This window comes from Cygnus olor, chromosome 1 (assembly GCF_009769625.2).
Source record: "Cygnus olor isolate bCygOlo1 chromosome 1, bCygOlo1.pri.v2, whole genome shotgun sequence".
Classification (NCBI taxonomy): domain Eukaryota; kingdom Metazoa; phylum Chordata; class Aves; order Anseriformes; family Anatidae; genus Cygnus; species Cygnus olor.
Genome location: NC_049169.1, coordinates 86940425 through 86960703, shown reverse-complemented (window position 1 = coordinate 86960703; position 20279 = coordinate 86940425). Strand labels below are relative to the sequence as shown.

The window sequence follows — 20279 nt, the reverse complement described above, 5'->3', positions numbered from 1 at the left end:
GATAGTAAGAAATGGCAGTTACAGAAGACACAATGGTGGTGGAAAAAACACCACCACAGAATAGGTGTGCCTAAAAGAGAAAAGTGCTTGCTCCTAATATTTTCAAGCTGGTGAGAATTCTCGTTGCTAACGTCTGAGTCCTACTGACCCATCATGGTAGAACAACCTCACTGGAGACTGCCTGTTCCTCATGCACAACTTGTTGCAGCCCCGCTGCTGGTGCTAAGGTTTTATCCCTAAGGAAAAGTGGTGGGACAGTGACTTTACAGTGTCTGGTTATGAGGCTGGGGGCTCCATGGTGCTGCCTTCTCAGATGGAAGGACTAAGTGAATTAACTGATGGCCTAACACCCCTGCAGGGTTTACAGACCAGGGTAATGGCACACCCCACATCTGAAGTTATCAACCTTTATAGTAAGTGTCCTGCTGGCCATTACAGATCTGACCTTTGCACCTCAAACTTACTGATAATGAATTCTCAGCTCAGTGATTTTAAACTAATAGAGCATTTCTGGCTTCCATAACTAAGGAGTTAAAGCACCATTATTAATTGATAAATAGTGACACTAAGCAATTAGCTGAGAAGTGAAATCCCAGTTGGTAATACTGATAGCAATTCTTACAGTATCTGAAAGCTGTGCTGCCTAGATTACTGCACAATGTTGAAGGCTGGAGTGGGGAGATACCATTTGATCGCTTTTTAGAACACGCATTTCTTTTAGTGGATTTTTATTTATGGCATGGTACGAATGCACTGTTACTTCTACGCTACACGTAGTCAAAGGAGAGAAATTTTAAAGACTTCATAAATCTGGGGTTGAAATGGTTATTTTATGCCAAATACCCCATAGCTGTAATTCTGTGTATTTTCACTCTAGCAACATGTAAGTTAAAAATCCACTCACATTATAGTATCTCAGGATGTGCCAAAACCAAAAATCTCTTTAAAGGTGCTTTTTCTGTGCACAAAGTATACTGAGGACTCAAGTTTTTGGTAGACTCTGCTTCTGAATTAATAGAGCTCCTCAGGGATTAAGTTTATAAATGATAGTTTGAAGGAGACAAACAGTGCTGGAAGGGCAGACAGTAGCCTGTCCCTCATAGAATGTCTGTCTATCAGCTAATTCTCCTCTTAGTCACATTTTTAAAGATTCTATTGAGAATTTTCTGAGCTTTTCTTTTTTAATGGTTTGCCTTTATGAATTTTTGTTTTGTTTTTAAGGAGGAAATTATTATGACAAGAATCACATCATTATGAATCAGCCAGTAGAGGACAAACATTCACAAAAATGGGACATTGAAATATTGTGAGTAAAACCCACCACACTGATGGACCTTATGTTGTTTATTAACATCTGGAGGAAAAAACCTACTACTGAAGTCATGCACCACTGGAACCTTATGCAGCAAATCCTCTCTGCTTTCGTTTGTGCAAAGCACCAACTCCTAAAACAACTGGATTTTGCTCAAATCTGGAGGATGTGAGGGTGAGCTAATTAATGTCTTTCCACCGGGACTGTACTCTGAGCTGATTCTTTTAGAGGCCTCTCCTATGAAAGTCGCTGTTACTTTTCATCTAAAGTATTAAAGTAAATGCAGAAGGCTAGACAGAAGTTTTGCAGGATATGAACTGCAAGAGATAATATGGAAAAGGCTCTTTAGAAATGTTGTCTTTTCCTTTCTCTCAAAAACTGATGAAAGCTCACTGAAGTATGAATGCACTAACGAGCCTGAAAGAGGTTGAATTGGATTTTTATGTCCCAAGGGAAACAGTTCAGGCTCTAAGCGATCCTGAACCTCAAGTCGTATCTCTTGCTAAAGTGCAATTTATTTTGTTCATAAAGACAACTTTGTACTGGAATTCCCAGCTCAGTATATGAAATGGGGCAATAATGAAAATCTGTTACTTTCCTAGCGTTACTGGTAGGCCTTTATCTTCATTTGTTTTAGCAAGACCAAATTTCCAGATTTAGGAACTTGTTTTGCAGATCCATGGGCTGTGTCCAACCCAGGAAATTCTGAGTAATCCCTGAAGATCACTTTTAATACATAGACATAGATGCATATATCAAGAGAATCAGCTATCTTGGGTCAGGCTAGATTTCTACAAGGGCTTACTGAATTTAGAACAGTGATGATTTTACTCTAGCTTGTTCTCAAGTATATAGACTACTTTTAATACAATATAATTTGTTCTTGAAGCCATGTCTTCCTTCAGAAGGTAACTCGCCAAGTGCTAGCAGCCTGCATTCCAACTTGATTAATGTCAAAAGAACAGTGTAACTGTATTTTGAGGTTCCTCTGGCTCATCAACATGTCCATCTTAGCCCAAAGGAGCAGGAATTAGACTAATGAAGACCAGTCCAGCATGCTTGCAGTTTCTTCAATTTCAGCAATATGCAGCCATCCCACCTGCTGTCACTTAAGGCAGGGAAGAGAAAAATACTTTACTGGACTGCAGTTCTTGCAGGCTTGTAATAAGAACGTTCCTCACTCAACATGGACAAATACGGAAGGAACTGCAGACACTTGTAGGGCTGTTAACACCTCAAGTGGAACAGAAGTCCCTCAGTTCACTGGTATCTTCATTTTGCATGTCACTAAATTAATCTACTTTATTGAATATGTAATATTTTTTTCCTTATTTGTATATTCAGGGTATGTATTTCTATAACTATTTAAAGAGTTTAGATTAGTGAAAAACAAAGCTATTTTAGTTTCCAAAAGCTGTAACTATTCCAATGCACCCAAACAGGATTCATCCTTAAGCAAATAAAAACCCATAACCCTATTTGCCACAGAAGTAAAATATATGGATGTCTATTTTTGTATGAAATGGAATTCTATATAGAACTATTTAAAAAAGTCTACTTGCACTTAACTTACTATTTTACATTCTAAAATTATCATAAATCTGCTGTTTAAATAACAGATTTCCAAATGTATGTATATATTTTTACAACTAAAGCACTTGTTTTGCTTTTTTTAATATGTCAGTATATCATGTTCTACATGTGACTTGCTTTCTATATGCAATTTTAAAGCCTGTGTAAAAAGGTCTAGTCTTTTAAATCAAGAACAACTAAATCATATTTGGTGTGCCAGTGTTATATAACCAAGTAAAGAAGGCTTTTGTACTTAAAAGCTCTTGAATGTAAAATGCTAAGCACGTATATTTTAATTGTATAAAACTTTTTAGGAGGAATCTTTTGCCTGTTGGTTTCTTTTTAAACAAACTTATCAAAACACAATAATAGTCTTAATAGATGTCAAGCGTATTCCTGTATTTTCTTTCAACTGGCCAAAAAAACAGAAATAAGTACATTCAATAAGTGACTGCCATTATATTGGTTTGCATATTAAATGTAGATTTTAAAGCATTAAAATAATTGCAATACTGCCACCGGAACCCACTCAGGTGAGTGTTGGAGATACAGATGCCAGGTACAGGTTTGGGTTACTTTCAGATTAAGAAGGGACAGAGGTTAAATACTAAACATTTGTTTATTCGACAAGGGACAGCATCTAAGCAGTAAGGCTTAGCATCTTAAAAAAATCAACAGCATGGGGAAAGTAAATTGAGCTGTTTACAGCTGTGATGAAGGGATTTTTCATAGAATATCCCCCAGGAACTAGGGTACTTAAAATTGGGCTTCATTATCTAAGAAGTGTAAGACATCAATAATTTTGGTGGAGATACAGAATTTTTCTAAGGGTATTAACAGTCTGGCAATTAAAGGTAACATGAACTGTTCCACCGTTAACCTTTCTGAGCAGCTTACCTGTTGTCCCGATGACCATTTTCCCAAAGCACTAAGGAAACTAAAAGAACATTCAGCATAAGAAAGTAGCAAAGCATGTATGTATGTGCGTACGCATGCACATATTGCAGTGTGTTGTTAGACAGCAATACAATCCAAGGGCTGGATGGAAAGAAAGAAAAAAATGAGTAAGTCTTTCTTTCAAGAACTTCTTAATGGCCAGATATACTGCTTCCATGAGGAGCTAGTTTACAAAATCATTAAAAAACTTCAATTAGACATTCAGTCCATAGTGACAAGGCAAGGTTTTCTTTCTCTGCATCAGAGGTAAGTTTAAGCTCTTTAACATAAACAGTACTGCCACTCCAAATCTGCTTCAGTGCATCCAAGTATGACAAAGGAAAACGCAGTCCATGAGTCTGCTGGGAGAAAAAAAAAGGAAAAGAAAAACCACTTCAGTTAACTAGAACATGTCCATTATTACACAATGTTTAAGACATAGGTACTGATCAGCAGGTGCTCCTTTCCCACTTCACACTGGGATTTCTGAGCGTATCCTGCATAAGATCAGTATCATCCTGCCGATTTTCTTAATAGAAATACAGCTGAAATCTCTTCTTATATGAAAGCTGTGCTTACATGCTCTAGCACCTCTTACTGATGTAGAGAGACCTAAGGTACATGTCTTCCTCTTATGGCTTCTGAACTGAGGAAGCAACTGCCTTTTTTAAATTTACACTCTTGCCTAACCCTACCCATTATTTTTAGAAGAGGATGTAAGTTTGTTTCTTTCTGTTACACATGATCTTTAGGAATAGTTTGACAGAAGACCTAGAAGACCTGTCTTGCCATGGCTGGAGACCTTAAGGGCAAAAAGCTATATTCTAAGACTTACATATATTGTCCAGCTGCCAGTATGAGACCTCAGTTAGCAGTTTTCTCTAGAGGTTCAGCAAAATTTACCTTAAAAAGTAAGCAACTGACAGGCAAAAAGCCTTGCTATATATAACTGCTTAGACAAGAGTTTTGCCTCTAAGGTATATTTGTGGACACCTATATCCAACGGTCAGGTCACAAGCCTGACGTAATAGCATCTCACTATCATAAATTGGAACAAAAAGATACAAAGCTTGCAGCCTCTTCAGGAATATTGTATATACCCTGAGTAAGCGTGAAGGAGAACCACCTGCAGCCTTATTAATAACAGAAGTTCCCTCTTTACACTTCAGGAAGAGATTTAACTCATTACTCCTGATGCTGAACCACCCTCCCACACCACCCTCAAATAGGCACGCTTACCTTGCAGTACGTAACAGGGCATACAGAGGCTAACTTCATTTCAAACTGGCATTAAACACACTGTCCTGCAGAAGGTACAGTGACCCCCCCCCGCCACTACAGAACATGTGCCAGCATATAGCTACATTACCTAGGACATAACTCAAGGCATGCATAAGAAATCTGCAGCAAAACCCAACAAGCCAACATAGCTTTTTTGTGCGTGTATGTGTTCATAAAAATGAAGCGGGGAACAAACCTGTGATATGCCTTCCTCACTGGTAGTATCATCGTCTTCTGTCCCCATCATGTGAGTTTCTCTCCTGTTCTTTAAAGAATGATACACATACACCATTTCTTTGCGAACTTCATCCTAAGAGACAGCAGGAAGAAAATAGTTACATGTGCTCCACATCCTCAAATTCAACACACTCAAGTGACAATATTATCTGCCTAATTCTGGAGTCCACTGTAGTATCAAGAAAAGTAAATCACCTTCCTAACATAATGCTCCAACAGCTAGCTATGACAGAAATAAGGGAGTCTACAAAACATTTATGGAAAAATTTAAAGCCTTTTCTGCCTTAATAATGCCTCTGCTAGACTCACATGCCATTTAAGGTGCACCTCCTAGAAGGTCTTAATGAAGGAATTCATATTGTTAAGTTTCCATCATACTGGTCTGTCTCTTGAAAATCATGTCTATCATTCCTTGGTTAAGCTGTGCAAGCTAGTTCAGTGCTCTGTGGGCAGATCTCACTGAGAATTTGAGGACACAAGTCTTCTCTGTGTGAGCTCATTCAGATTTATCTGTATGACATCAGAAGGAGTTGCAGCAACAATTGCAAAACAGCTTCCAAAACCCGCTTATTCTCACGGTAATACAGACACAAACAAAATGGGGGAGGAAAATCAGAAGTTATGCTACGTTTTTTTCTCACAGGGAAACATTTTACTTGTGAAAAAAAAAAGTACAAGATGTTCTAAGTTTTGGTTTTTTAATTGAAAAACAAACAAGACAAAGTAATTCTGTAGAAGTCTGAAGTCTAAAATTCTAGAGCAGTCAGACAGTTTTCTCCAATAACTTTTTCAAATTCATACCACAAACCTTCATAGCTAAGAAGCAGACTGGACACAACATAATCCAAGATGCCAGCATCTATTTTATGGAACGATTTTGTTTTCATTGGCACCAGCTTAGGGATAAAGATCACTCAGAGGTGAAGACTACACGCATAGACAGCCTGTAGCAGCTGCAATAGAATTCCCCTTTCTGAGGAAACCTATTTGTGCTCTTGAACACAAAGAATAAAATAAATAATTAACTCCATTATCAAGAGTTGTACAGTTCATTTAGTGGTGGTAATGATCCATCCCATCTAATCTCAGATGAAAACCATGCACCTGCCATGCAAAATCACAGGATAAATTTAGTTCTGTAGATCTCTTCCAGAAGGCAAGAACACTCCATGTTACTGCTTGACAGCAACCCCAAGATCTCCTACCAAATCCTAATAGGATGTATTATCCAGCTAGGCAATAATTGCAGGACCTTTTCCGACAGACCAGTACAACAGTCCAAGACACTGTTTCACACTCTGCAACACTCCCACACACCCGAAGTGCAGAGGGGTGACTTCCTTATACTTACAGAATTCTCTTGATCGGGCTCCACTGTAACTATTGCATGATCCCTAAACTGCAGTCTAATTTGGCTATCTAATTTCGGCAACTTCCCACCTAAGAAAAAAAAATTCTTCATTAGAAAGGAAGGAAACCATATAAATGGTGCAAATTAACCCTACTCTCCTAGCCTTCTTCTTGTGGCTACATTTCCTGTTAAGCTATGTTTCGACATCTGTCTCAAACACGAAGCTCACACTAGACTCCAATCTTTGCCTACCATAATACACAAAAAATCATAAAAGGAAGAGTTAGCAACAGCTCTAACATAACATCAGCAAAGGGAATAAAGAGGTGGTAAACCTCAAAACCTACCTGGAGTTAAAGGATCGGAATCGCATCCCAAGTAAGGTGGCAAACGGTTCATAATGAAATCCTTCTTCATGTCAGATGATCTCAGTTCTCTGGTGTTTTCCAGGCGGTCTGCAAGCATTCTCAAAATGCTGCTCAGTTTTTTTGTTGAGTCTGCTATATCCACCTGCTGAATATTCAAACAGAGTTGCTCTCACATGAATTTAAGCTAAACAGAGACTATCCTAAAGAGAAGGAGGTGCAGTGATGATCTGGACAGTCCCCTTTTATCTTTCCAAAGGGTAACAAGATTTATTCCCAAAACAACAAATGTTGTTTATTTTACACGTTCCACGTGAGCTGAGCTGTTTACACACCAAAGCTGATGCTCAGTTTTCCTCACTGTGGGGCTAACTGCAATGCTAAAGGACTTGCAAGTGTACTTGAAAGAGAGACTTGTTCTCTCTTTCACAACTAGACAACCATAAAAATGACACAGAACAATTTACAGCTCCACTAACTTTTAAAGAGTCAAAAGTTTGACCTGATGGAAACTACACCTGTCTGACAGCTCCAAAGCAAATAACATTGCTTTGAGAAGGAAGCGAGCCATACAAGGACACTGCGATATTAAAGAATACGCATTGCTTCAGCTGCACCAAACCTCAGAACAGTCATCCTGAAGTCTTCAGAAGAAGTGGTTTTGCTGCAGGACAAGACAGTGCCATTGCACTGAGCTTTCAGAGCAGATCAGCAAGATACACGCTTGCTTCAGTACTAAAGTTTCAGCTGGATGAACTATTTTTCCCTGAGTCCCACCTATTTACCATGAGCAGTTGCCTTGGTATGCTTGTCCGCAGAGCCACATCATCTTTTGCAGTATCAAACACAAGGCCAGGAATTGCATCCAGTAAGAAGTCTCCCCAAGAGCTGTAGGACAGGAAGGAAAAAAAAAAAAAAAAAAAAAAAGAATTACTAAAATAGCTGCACTGAAATAAAAGAGGCATGCTTTCCCCTACCTATGGCTGGTGCCGTTACTACCTGAGAAAGTATGACTTATTATAGTTTAAGGGAGGGGTTATTATTTATTTATTTATTTTTAAATAGATCTTCTCCACTCAAGCATTCCACTGTTGGCTACACACTGGGAGGGAAGGATTCTGGCTGATAAAGAGAGTTAGCCATCTTATACTTCTTACTGCATCCCTCCTCTTCCCCCAAATCTCCATCTGTCAACAACTATCTTCAGCTACCTATTACTTTGGCAAAATGCCCTGCTTATAATGAACTCCTCCACACTTCTCTTCCTGCCTCAGGCTGGGATCTGGCCCGGACAAACCTTCCCCCAGCGCACAGCGGAGTCCCTTTTGTCTCAGTGCCTAAGATCCCTGAACACACCACTTCCATCAGCAGCTCCCCCCTCACGGCTCTTTCTGCACACACACTGCTTCCACAGCAGTCACAAGGAGACTGATCATCCTCCACAATAAGGAACAGCTATTTTCAAGGAGCTCTTCCAATTTTCCAGGGAAATGTTTCCAGACCATACTTCCTTCTCCAAGCCAAATCAAGGTACCATAGCAAGCCTATAATAGGACTGCTGCTTACTTTACATATGCCTGTTGAAAGCGATGCAGAGACAGGCTTTTACACTTCATTACCTACAGCCGAGATGGTAATTCCACTTTTTATAGATAGAAGAACGGCACTCCTCAAGCTTTTTGTTTTTCCTCTCCTTATCCTTACACAGGTGCTCAGGGAATATGCTTCCTGAGGACACCACTTCTCAGTGGGCTGGTATTTGGCTTGTGCTGTCACAGAGAAACTGCATTTACTCCACACAAGCCCATCAGGTCACCATCAACCTGATTATAAGGAACTTGTCTGTCCAACACTGCTTGACACACAAGAACTGTATGGATCAAGCTGGACAAGATCTGTTCTGCACATTCAGGAGCACTCCTGCCCACTGAAACGTAAAACAGCAAATCCGTCCAGCCCAACTACCGTCAACACACCAAAATACACTTCTTCTGGAGTCACTCCTCTGTCTATTCAGTTCACTGCATCAGGGAAAGCACCAAGTCAGCACAGGGAAGTGGTGGCACAAAAAGGGCAGGGAAAAGAGGAGGACATGTTTCTGGAGGCTACTCGCTGCTGATCAGCTTGGGTGTGCCATCACACTTAGCCAAAGCAGCTCAGCACTAACACTGCCACCTACATTATAAATGAGCTCAAACACTCTTTGCAACGGCCATCAGTACTTACAGAAAATAAGTTTTTTTTGCCTTCTCAATAGAATATTGTAAATTAAAATCAGTAGAACCCATTTTTTTTTGAAGAAGAAGATTCATTCCTCTGAGCATCTTCACCTTAATTTTCCCTCCACCATGGCCACATTAAGAGTTACCAGCAGTACGGGCATCCTGGGGTTACAGCATGGTGGTTAAAAACAACATCTTACGATCATCTAGAGCATGCCCAAACTTGTTCTGCCCTATTTTGTGGCTAACAGAAATCCTTCCCAATTCCTAACTCTGGCCAATAACTCCAAGGCCAGCATCTGAGAGAGGCTGATTAGGTCACAGCAGTATTTCCCTGTGTGATGAAAGGTTTCAGTGGGCACAAGCATTAGATGTGTGTCAAAAGAAACCTGACTCGCACGCATGTGCTAGGGAGATGAAAAACACAGATAAGTAGAAAATATATGCAAAAAAAGAATTTGCAGCAAGTCTGTCAGAACAGGCGTGGGTGACTACAAAACGTAGGAGAGAACACGATGAAAGGAGTAACCCATGACTCTTTCTCTGGTTTATGAAATGCACAATAATTTCAGCCACTGATGACAGATTTTTAAACACAACAGTGAGTTTATTTTTGTAACATTATCTTCCACACTGCTTCCACACACACATTATCTTCTACTGCTGGTAAATAATAAAATAACCCATTAAAATCCACTGAGTTTGCTGCACAAAAACCTCGTAAACAGGCCACTTCACACAAGTGTTTCCCTCCTCTCCTTCCCCCAGCCTCCAAAACTTCAGTTCAGCTACCTGAATACTGGCTTAAATTTTGTTACTAACTGCAGGGAACATATATAGGAGCGGGGTACCCACGCATGTTCCATTCCACCATATTTCTAGGAGGAAGGTAACATGCGCTATCCCTGTATTAGTCAAAGGGAAACAAAATATACAAGGGGTAAATAGAATGAACACAGAAAAGAGCTAAGCAACATTCATTACAAGGTTTTATTTTAACAACAAGACCTCACTTTGAAACAACAGTTTCAGGTCTGTACTATTCACACACATCACCTGGCAGATGAAAGCCATTATCAGAAAAGCCACTTTTTAGAAAAATAAATAAATAAAGAATAATTACTTGTTTTGGTAGGTGCTGATGGTCACGTGTGTAGAATAAGATATCCCAGGAGGAGTGTCAGCTTGGTGAATAGTCCCTCTTGGGAAGTACAGCAAGTCACCAGGCTGCAAGAAAATGAAAAGAATCGGTATGTTTAGAGCACTTGGTCAAACCTTACTGTGCTGTTGCCAAAATAGAGGAAATACTCTCTGAGCAGACTGACTGACAATGTGGTTCGTTTCTGGTTTTTTAATCACAAAATAGGGAGATCCTCCATAGTACATTTTAATAATATAAAGCACCTTATGCCAGAAAGTCTGATACCTTGAACTCCCCAACTTACTACTACTATTTATTATGCACCTGTCTGAAAGAACAAAGCAAGCTTTTATCAGTACAGAACATGCACATTCCAGCTCAGCTGCATAAAGGTGTCAAAGCCGCAGCTGAGATGAACCTGCTGACAATACACTGGGCTAGCAGAGAAGCAGTGCGATGTGAATCCAGTCAGATCATGTCAAAGGAAAAGGTCAGTATCCACAAGAAAAGCCAAATATTCTATAAAGATTGCAGTCTGTTGCAATACTATTGTCTGAAATTTTCAGTTATAGCACTTTAGAAAAAAAAAAAAAAAAGGTACAACCCTTCCCCTCCCTAACTTTTTTCTTACCTATCTAAATAAAATTTCCACACAGATAAAAATTTAGATTAGGAAGTCAAGGTAAGAGACAAGTACGCAGCACACCAAATTGCCTCCAAGAAGGAAAAACATCAGTTAATTATAGCTTCCCTTATAAACATCTATATAGCTGTATAGCAGAGTCAAAGAAAAAATTCATACACCAACAATGGTGAAATCTGATTCCATTGTAATTTTTCTGTTTCTTAAATTTGCTCACACCAAAAGAATCCAGGATCCTCACTGTTCAAAGCAGCTTTCACTGCAGTGCAACTCCTGTTCTTCTTATCCGCTTGGTAGTCTCATCAGTGTAAATCACGTGAACCAGCAAGCACAACACTCATCAATTAAAATGACCAGATTCTTCACAGACTCTGGGTCGCAACTCCCAGAAAAGGACAGAGCAGTTCCCAAGAGACACGAGATTCCGATCACTTCTTCTTCTTCTGAACTGGATGAAGGTGGGGATATCAGCAAAGTAAATGGGAAATCATTCTTGAAGGGTAGATAGCCACTGACCACGTAAGCTCTGTGCTTGACACCAGTAACAAGCAAGCTGTGTCCACGGCCTGATGAAGAGTCACCAAGACAAACTGCAGTTTGGGACCTCCTACACCAACTAGCATGCCTTCGCACTCATTCAGCTACCAGTTTCTCAGAGAAGGGGAGGAGAACTCCAATACAGCCTCTGACCAGTCGATTTGTTCTAAGCTGCCCATGAACAGCAGGCAGAAATGCAAAAAATAGGAGATGGGAAATATTTTAGAAGATGTTTAGGGAGGAAATACCAGTCTATACATTCCTGTCAGAGACCTTCACACAGACAACAAAAAGAAAAGGGACGCAGGAACTGAACACCAAACACAAAAGTAAATTAAAAACTTGGAACATTTTCAAGCCCTTTTCAGGGCCAGAGGCCAGTATCTTCACTGCAATAACGCCTGAACAATGCCTTGTGGAATATGGCATTATTCCATAAAAATCAAAGGCATTGAAGTCCAACCAAACATGTTCCAGAAAGAAAACATTGAACTGTAATCTACTAGACTTTGCATCAACCAATACATCCTGACAACTGAAAATTACCATCTGACAAACTGCATAGTCAGGAAGATCAGTATCATATCCAAGCTAAACCACTCTTCCTAAACTACCTACTTCCAAAGGCAAGTCTGAAAACAGGAAAGATCAGGGACCTTGCAGAGACAGGACACAAGGCAGAGAAACTAACGAGGCTTCCAAAACAGAGCAGCCCTACCTGTTGGATAAGTAACACACTTCTGAAGTACAAATATGTAAAAGAGAACAGGACAAGATACGCTGCTGTCGAAAGGGTTGTATTAATTAATCTTCATGAAATATTCTATTTTAAATAACAAAAAACAGACAAACACTTGATTTTCAGGTTTGGAAAAAGAAAAAACAATACATCAAGTTAATATGTTTTTTACTTCAGGCTTCTGTTTATTGGTCAGGTATAATATTTAAATCCAATTCACCAAAACAGTGAAAAACTTTGGTAAACTTTAAGTCTTAGTGCACAGATGGGTCAGACTGAGTGATTACAGACAGCATGTAACAGCATAAACCATTTCATAACCATGCTTAAAACCAGTGCTTTTTCTATGTGGAACTGCACAAACACGAACCAGGATTCCGGGTGCCCAACTTATAAAATACTAAACAATTTCCAGAAAGAACTGGTTTCTTGGTCCATTATTTAAATACTAAAGCAAATGATACCTTTGCGAAAGGATAGGATAGTTAGACAGCTGCCACCTAAATTTCTTACACTCAGAGTGTTTTGTGCACCAACCCTGCCCTCAATTTCACAGCCACAAGAATTGAGAGTACTGTTTTTAAGAAAAGGACCATTTTAAATATAACTACTTTTCGGGCAATTACAGCTCAGACCAGTTAAAGCAATTAAATTACAGTACCTTTAATACAAATTCATGTGTGGGATTCCCAATCCTATCTTCTGATTCAACGTTATACTCCCGAGCTAAATGCACCGTTGGTTTATAGAGTCGCCAGTGTTTCTCACCTTCTAGCTGAAGGATGAACACCTGCAAAAGACCAAATGCACAGTGAAGCCCTGCCTCCCCTCACACATTCAACTAATCCGAAATGTCAAGGCATCGTTTTACTTGGAAAGTCTGTGGAAGCATGCCAAAAATCAGAGAGAAAAAGCAAACGGAAGGGACACGAGCTGAATTATTAGGTGACTGCAACGTAGAAATTCACACTTGACATATTTATTTAGGCTCTACTTAGAGATGAGGAGAAGAGCTGTGAAGTAAGATCTGCTTTATCCTGTCTAAGGTAGGCACCTGGAAATCCCTGTTTCTCCCAATGATTTTAAAAAGGTGTTGGATGACTAACTTAAAAGTAACATCTTCCATACGGATATTCAAAATGTTAAGCGATACGGGTCTTACCACCAATCACTGGCAAACAATGTCATAAACACCTAGGGGATGCTGTGAGCTAGGGGCTGATGACACATGCCAGAACACACAGAAAAATGTAACTCCAAATGTAGTTAATGGGGAAGATAAATGGTGCAACGGCCCAACTTCAAGATGTGCTTGAATCCAGTGGTTATTTGAGTGTTTCTTTTAGAAGCTAATCTGAAATGCATTTGGACCACAGGACTCCATTATCCCAATAACTTCTTAAAATCAGCAGGCCCAGCAAATGGGAACCAGGACCACCAGGCTGCTTCCAGTGAAAAATTGCAAGTAATTTGTAAAGGAAAAAGAATTTCTAGATTCTTGGGGGTCTGAATGAAGTGAAAATGAAAAGAAGGTGCTAGAAAGTTTCTGCAGCTGGCAAAACAAATTTTCATCTAAAGAAAATACCAGGCCTGGAAAGCATACTTTATGGGATAGTACCATTAGATACCTCAGTACCTTTTCAGTGAAATTTCAGAGAGGAAAAAAAAAACAACCATACAGAAACACTTGCAATCAATTACCATAAGTGGAAAAACATTTTTCTATAATGTTAGATTATGTGAGGGAAGGAAAAAAAAAAAAAAAGAGAGGTATCCACTGCCACTAGCAAAACCCCCTGCACAGCTTCACGGCCAAGGTCGTGCTGTCCTACCTCAACATCGTCGTAGTGAGGGGGAAGGCCCTGTGACCCCTGTGGAGTAATGTACACATTTGACCCAACCAGGGACCCGAAGTAACACTCCAGCTTCTCCTGAATCTTCCAGAGCTCCTCCTTTAGAGAGAAAGGATGATGTTACTACTGAACAGCTCAGCCAAGCCGGGCTGTCTCCCAGCCCGTAGCCTCCCTTGTTGCCTGGGAGGTTCTTCTAGTGAATTACCAACATCAATAACTGGGAGACGGAGGCTGGGAAGGTGGAAGCAATGAGTACTTGCTGCCAGGGTAGAAAGGTGTTCCTGCAGAAAGCAAGCACTGCAGAAGCAAAGATCTACTATAAAGGTAGTCAGTAAGCCAAGGAGTGGTACATGCTACCAGACGTGCTACATAGCGCTGGTGTTTGCTCTCTTCCCTGTGCTGTCTTTAGGCTGCAAAAACAAAAGAGGGCTAGATATAGAGGAAAAGAAACCAACCGTCATCCCATGAACTGCAAAACATCTTAATACAATAAACACATGCATGACTTGCATTATATTAGCCAGCATCAGAGAGAGCGTACAAAGGTTAGAGACCTGTTTCCAATGCCTCCAATTGCAACAGAAACCAAGCAACACTCCACAGGTACATAATCAAGGAGATAAAGTATCTCTGACTTGTTTTTATATGCCCCTGAGATTTTGCAGTGTATGTATCAGGATTTGTTTGTGGAATAAGCCACAGATTTATAATTCAAAGCAAGAACCTCTTGTATCTTTCAACCTATTAAAACTACTTTGCTCCCCCACAACTGAAATATATGTATTAAAATTTAACAGATTCATGCCAAGAGATGCTTTTAAAAAACCTTCAAAGCACAAAGCTACTGAGGTACCATCATAACAAATCCTGAAGACGACTGATAAGACTTCATTCTCCCTCTGTTATCACTCATATATGTTAACACAGGCTGCAGTTTAAATAAATAAAAAAAAAGGAACAAAGGAACTCTAATAGCTAGCCCACAGAAGTTTTAAGTCATCTGCTAATTTTAGCTAAGCTGAATCAAGGTGCTGCAACTCTGGGCTCTTCAAGAATAAAGAGACTAACACTCTACAAATTGTTACTTGAATCTAATTTTCAAACAGTTATAGCGAAGGTCAAGATAAGTACGAGGTACTGAGGGAAAGAAAAAGAAGAAAATATAAACAAGCACGTCTTACTGCAGCAAAATACTTGAGGTTATTACTCAATTCAACAAGGGATTTAAGCAAATATTTAATAACAGAGCTCCCCAAAGATTTTTGAAGAATGCACCTCAGATCTAACATTAAGCTATGAACCAGACACATACTCAGTACGAGAAGCTCAGGTGCCATGTTTTGAATAGACCCAGTACAGAAGGCATAAAGCTTTGGAGCTAAGCCCCAGCCCCCTCCTGAGTTTAACTTACAAAATAACCAGCTGACATACAGCACATAAGCCATGGCTGAGGCTTGCAGTGCTCCCTGCCCAAACTCCGCTTTGATTGTTTTTCATTTTCTTCTCAGAAAGGTTTTTCTCATTAACTCAGAGTTTCTTCTCTGAACTTCCTTTCAAAAGCATGTTTGTTTATTAATTGTGTGGGCATATTAAAGAACAAACTTTACTCACCCATGTCTGACATGTGACAGGTAATGCACCAAAAGGATGACTCTTACAGCAAAAGATGCCAAACTACCCAAGCCACGCAAGGGCAACTTCAGCCAGAATTTATGCACGTTCAGCTCAAGCTCTACATTTCAGCATAAATCATACAACATCTCAACTGCAGATGCCCCTGTCACTGGAAATGCCAGCGGCACTTGACCTGAGATCAGCCAACAATACTGATGCAGCTGTATATTTGAGTCCTTACAGACCACTTCATAATTAAATTGCATTGACACCATGGGACAAAAAAAGGACTACTCAAATCCAAGTATGAACACCCAAGTCCTTTACACAACTGTGCAGACACCCGCTGCCTCATTCTGAACGCATGAAGATTGCAAAAGCATCAAAAAGAACAAGAAAGAGAAGACAATCACCAAAATTGCAGTGGTTCACATCTGTGGTGCAATTCAAAGCCCATCCATCGTCAAGAATTGCAAAATGTCCTGCAGATCTTTTACATGATTTCACACCTTGTCTTCCATTATAGGAAAACGGCGTAAATACTCCATTTGCAGAAGAAAACAATGGGGCAGAAAGAATAATTTAAGCAGGCACAGAAAGATAATCATCAATTTTGTGAACTTAGATCTTTCTGAACTTGTATGTGATAAAGCAAATTTTTAAAAAGGAATACTTAATTTTACAGCGTAAGTCAGATTTGTTCTTACTGCAGACCACTGAAATGTGTGCAGTGCAAAAGTATAAACCGTCTTTTAACACAGTTCATGTATAGATTTCAGCAGGTCATTGATGTGAGCTGCTTCACCTGGATTTACTGGGGACAGAGACGAAGCTGTGTCTAGTATGTGTCAAGCAAAATATGCTGTATTATAAAACGTATTCATTATATTTAAATGCATGAAATGACCCAACCTTAAATCTCTGAGGCTGATGAAACTGTATTGTTGCCTTTTTCTGGTCAAAGTCCTTCTTCAGCTGCATGTAATTCACTTTGCCTTCTTTATTTAAAACTTTCTTTTTTCCATTCACACATCTGCAGATATTTATATCACGCCCATAGTACAGACCCTGGCTGCACAGTTCCTTCAAATCTGGCAGCTGGAAGAGAGACTGGTAATAAGCAGCCAGCAGGAGATCATTTCTCTGAACAAGCAGTGGCTTTTGTTCCCAATACTCCCTGAAAAACACTTCTGGTTTGACGGGAAAGATCAGGCTTCCAAAGAGGCTGTCTGGGCTCTCAAAACTCATGACTGGCGGTGAACAAGCTGCTTCCACCTTTGCTCGTTTACACTGCACCTGCATTTCTTTTCCCATTTCAGCTTGCCTCCCTCCTTTCTTGGGCATGTTCCTGTTCAAGAGGAGAGAGAGACAGAACAGTCAACCAGCAGCACAACCTCGAGGGCCCTGAGCAGCTCCTCTTGCCTTCTCCACTGGAGTACAAGAGCACCCCGGGAATGGCTCTGCTTTCAGATGCTCACTATTTGTTCCAAGCAGCAGGAAAAAAGAGAGTCCGCAGTAGGTCTCCAGTCCACTCTCAGATCCTCAGCAAACTCCAAAGGACTCTACTGGAAGCTGTGGCTCACAGAAGTTCAAATCCCACACCTGAGTTTATACTAAAAACAGACACAATGAAACCAAACGGCCACACTCGTGAGATCTTTATAAATACAGAAATCCACCCACAAAAAGAACCCTTGGTAGACTGGTCTTCTGTAGCAGTAGCTACATTTTATAAAAAAACAAAACAAAACAAAACCCTTATATGTAAGAGCTTTAATGATAACTTGCAAAGGGGGTGGAGAGAGGACAGAATGAGAAATTTGGACCCTATTACACTTCCTTGAAACATACCAATGTTGGAAAGAAGCACAGCGAAGACTTTCCAACCACCTTCCAGCCGCAGCAAGATCGGGAAGGATGTATGGGATTTCAAGTGCAGAACCCCACCCGTTAAACCAGGGGTGTTGTTATGGAAAGCATCCTTTCAAGCTGCCTTACACATCACAAATCCATTGTCTTTACTCAAGTCATTTAAACAACTACCTGTTTTGAATATAATAAAGAATGGTATATGTCATTGTATACAACCACCCCGCTACATTAACGCCACTTACACCCAACATAAGCCATATCTCATACAGCCACAGGTATGTGCCCCTGGCACACATATGACACACTGGAAGCACGAGCACGGGGTGGGCAATGAGACAGGATCGGTGTGAGGGATGAAGGAACACCAGGTTCGGTGGGGCAGGTGATACAGTTGGTGCGAGCAGTTACAGCAGCCTCCAAAGACCCAGGAAACCCTCAAGCAGCCTCCAAAGACCTAGAAAAGCACCCTGTATGTGGATCACCGTGAAATTATCATGCTGCAGGGCCCGGTGTTAGTCATCCTCAGCACACGGCGACACTGGCCCACATCTGTCATGGTCTCTACACTGTGCTTTGGATGGCCAGCTCTGGCTAAACTAAGTCTACAGAAGGGAGGGAATATTTTTAGGGCTTTCTGCTGACGCTGTGCAATTACAGCAAAAACTAAAATTATAAGGTTCTACTTCCATCTTTGTAAAGCTGTCAAACTTTGTGGTTTATGTAGAATAAAAAGGGGTTTTTTCCCCAAATTGCACGCATTCAATTTTAAAGTTGGAAGTCACTTAATTTGTGTTTTGTTTTTTTTTTGTTTGGTTGGTTTTTTGTTTTCCAGGTAGATAATATGTTCATATATCATTATGTAAAAAATAAAAAAGATAATTCACAAAGGGTTCATCTGCCAAGTTTTCAGGAAAGTTAAGGCAAAAATCAAGTAACGGTAAGTCTAACACCATAGTACGTACACACATACTTGCGTTAACTTTACATCAGCACCAGCAGTTCATCCCGAGTGGCTCAAAGCCCCAGGCAGAGGTGAAAGCCTGCCTGAGAAGCTGAGTTAAGCATCCTGACAGAGAGCCAGCACCAAGCCCTCCAGGACTGCAGCTTGCCTGCTCGGTCTGGGCTGGCTGAGCCCAGCTAACTCTGGGCTTGTCTGAGCAGGATTGTGAAACCAACACGCAAGGAGTTACAACATGCTGCAGCTTTCACTTGGCAGTGAAAATGACAGCTTTACTCCCCAAAGTAAACGCTCTCATGCTTTTATTTACGCAGAATCCTTATCACAAAACAAACTCTAGTTCTGGTGTGTACGCACAGTGCGAAGTTCTCCTACACAGCTGCATGCGTCCTCACTGCTACACCAACTCCCTAGCAAAGTGTTTCATCAGCAGCTCCTGTGCCTCAGCAGTAACTGACAGTCACCGAAGTCCAGCAAGAGGGAATGCTCATCACCACCGGACACTCCTCGCTGCAGCAAGCCACAGCCCTCAGCAAGAAGTGGGAATGCTCAAAAGGACTGAAGGTTAGCCCACGACTGCTAGCAACCTCTGACAATGCTGCAGGCATTGAGATTTTGCACTGACACCCCCAAAGCCAGCAACTCAAATCCAAGCAAGTCCAAACTGCCCATTTTGTATCCCAGACCTAAATCCATCCTATCAGCCTCATGCTCACGCACAGCCTTCAACAGTTAAATCCCGGTAAGTACTGCTCACAGAACTGGGCTCCATTTACACAGCACGCTGTGCTGCCGTGTTTTATTGGCTTATTAGAACAAGAAAAACACAACAGAGCGGACCACCACTTCTTGCTTCAGACAGGAGTTATTCCACATCAGTATTTTCCCTGTCACACACCTCTTTATGCTTAAACATACTGACAGTTGAGCCCTGCTTCTGAGCTCAGGCCTGTAAAGCAGCCCTTACACAGCACTGGTGGGGGGGGGGGGGAGGGGAGCTCTGGTAGAAAAACTTGGTCACAGCTATTCTTAGGCCACACAGCCCTGCTGTTTCCCACCGCCGCGCTACCACATGTGGGTACCATTAAACTTTTTCCAGAAGGGAAAAAAACACACGGAAAACCGTGCTGCAGGGCCAGCCGCGGATCCCAGCCAGCGCTCACACGTGCGGCCACGCCAAGGGGGGCAGCTACCAGCCCTGAGGGGCACCGCCTGCAGCACGCCCAGCGGGCAGCAGCCCCCGGGGGCCGCGGTCTGACGATCCCCGGAGCACCGGGGCGACTCCTGGCACCCCTCTACCCCCCGAGGGGGTCACCCACGCTGCCTCCTGCCCCGGCACCCAGCACCCCACGCTGCCTCCCGCCCCGCAGTCGGGACAGGCAAAGCCGCCGGGCTGCCCCGATGGCCCCCTGCTCCCCGGCGGGGCGGCTGCTGGCCGGTCCCCCCCGCCGCCATCAGCCGCCATCAGCCGCCCCCCGCCGACTCCGCTCCCCCCCGGCCCCCCGAGCTCACCCTCCCGAGCACGGGGCCGCTGCGCGGGGCGGGGCCGGGGGAGGTGCTCGGCAGCCGCCAGAAAATGGCGGCTGGGAGGCGGTAAGGGTTAGACTGTGCAGCTTCCGGGGCGCCCGTGTTGCTGAGCGTGATGT

General features: G+C 41.6%; 2 protein-coding genes across 9 annotated transcripts in view; one reads left to right on the top strand and one right to left on the bottom strand.

Annotated features, from left to right (window-relative positions):
* The window catches only part of CRYBG3 (crystallin beta-gamma domain containing 3), a 96159-nt gene extending 92633 nt beyond the window's left edge, over positions 1-3526 (top strand). For all 3 annotated transcript variants that reach the window (XM_040567763.1, XM_040567772.1, XM_040567781.1), the window contains exon 22: positions 1222-3526. In XM_040567763.1, coding sequence (XP_040423697.1) covers positions 1222-1310 — 89 coding nt within the window. In that variant the 3' untranslated portion in view covers positions 1311-3526. The remainder of the gene's footprint in view (positions 1-1221) is intronic.
* On the bottom strand, positions 3265-20214 carry RIOX2 (ribosomal oxygenase 2). Of its 6 annotated transcripts, XM_040567807.1 has the most exons (12): positions 20146-20181; positions 17655-17846; positions 17282-17416; positions 16716-17151; positions 14169-14288; positions 12998-13126; positions 10400-10503; positions 7840-7942; positions 7037-7202; positions 6690-6778; positions 5298-5411; positions 3265-4182 (listed from the first exon to the last, which is right to left on the bottom strand). In XM_040567807.1, exons 4-12 carry the CDS (start codon positions 17145-17147, stop codon positions 4021-4023), a joined length of 1419 nt encoding a protein of 472 aa, XP_040423741.1. In that variant the 5' UTR covers positions 17148-17151; positions 17282-17416; positions 17655-17846; positions 20146-20181; the 3' UTR covers positions 3265-4020. The 6 variants fall into 6 exon arrangements, with proteins under 6 accessions (XP_040423741.1, XP_040423730.1, XP_040423770.1 ...); XM_040567796.1 differs by lacking the exon at positions 17655-17846 and having other exon boundaries at positions 20146-20214; XM_040567836.1 differs by lacking the exon at positions 17655-17846 and having other exon boundaries at positions 3265-4179; positions 20146-20214.
* Positions 20215-20279: the final 65 nt, after the last annotated feature.

Excerpts from the sequence above, each read along its gene's own strand:
- RIOX2 (XM_040567796.1), bottom strand. The coding sequence starts at position 17,147 with ATGCCCAAGAAAGGAGGGAGGCAAGCTGAAATGGGAAAAGAAATGCAG. Across the intron at positions 7,203-7,839 it reads TACCAAGGCAACTGCTCATG|CAGGTGGATATAGCAGACTC; the intron begins GTAAATAGGTGG and ends TTGAATATTCAG. Across the intron at positions 5,412-6,689 it reads AGCCCGATCAAGAGAATTCT|GATGAAGTTCGCAAAGAAAT; the intron begins GTAAGTATAAGG and ends GCTGTCTCTTAG.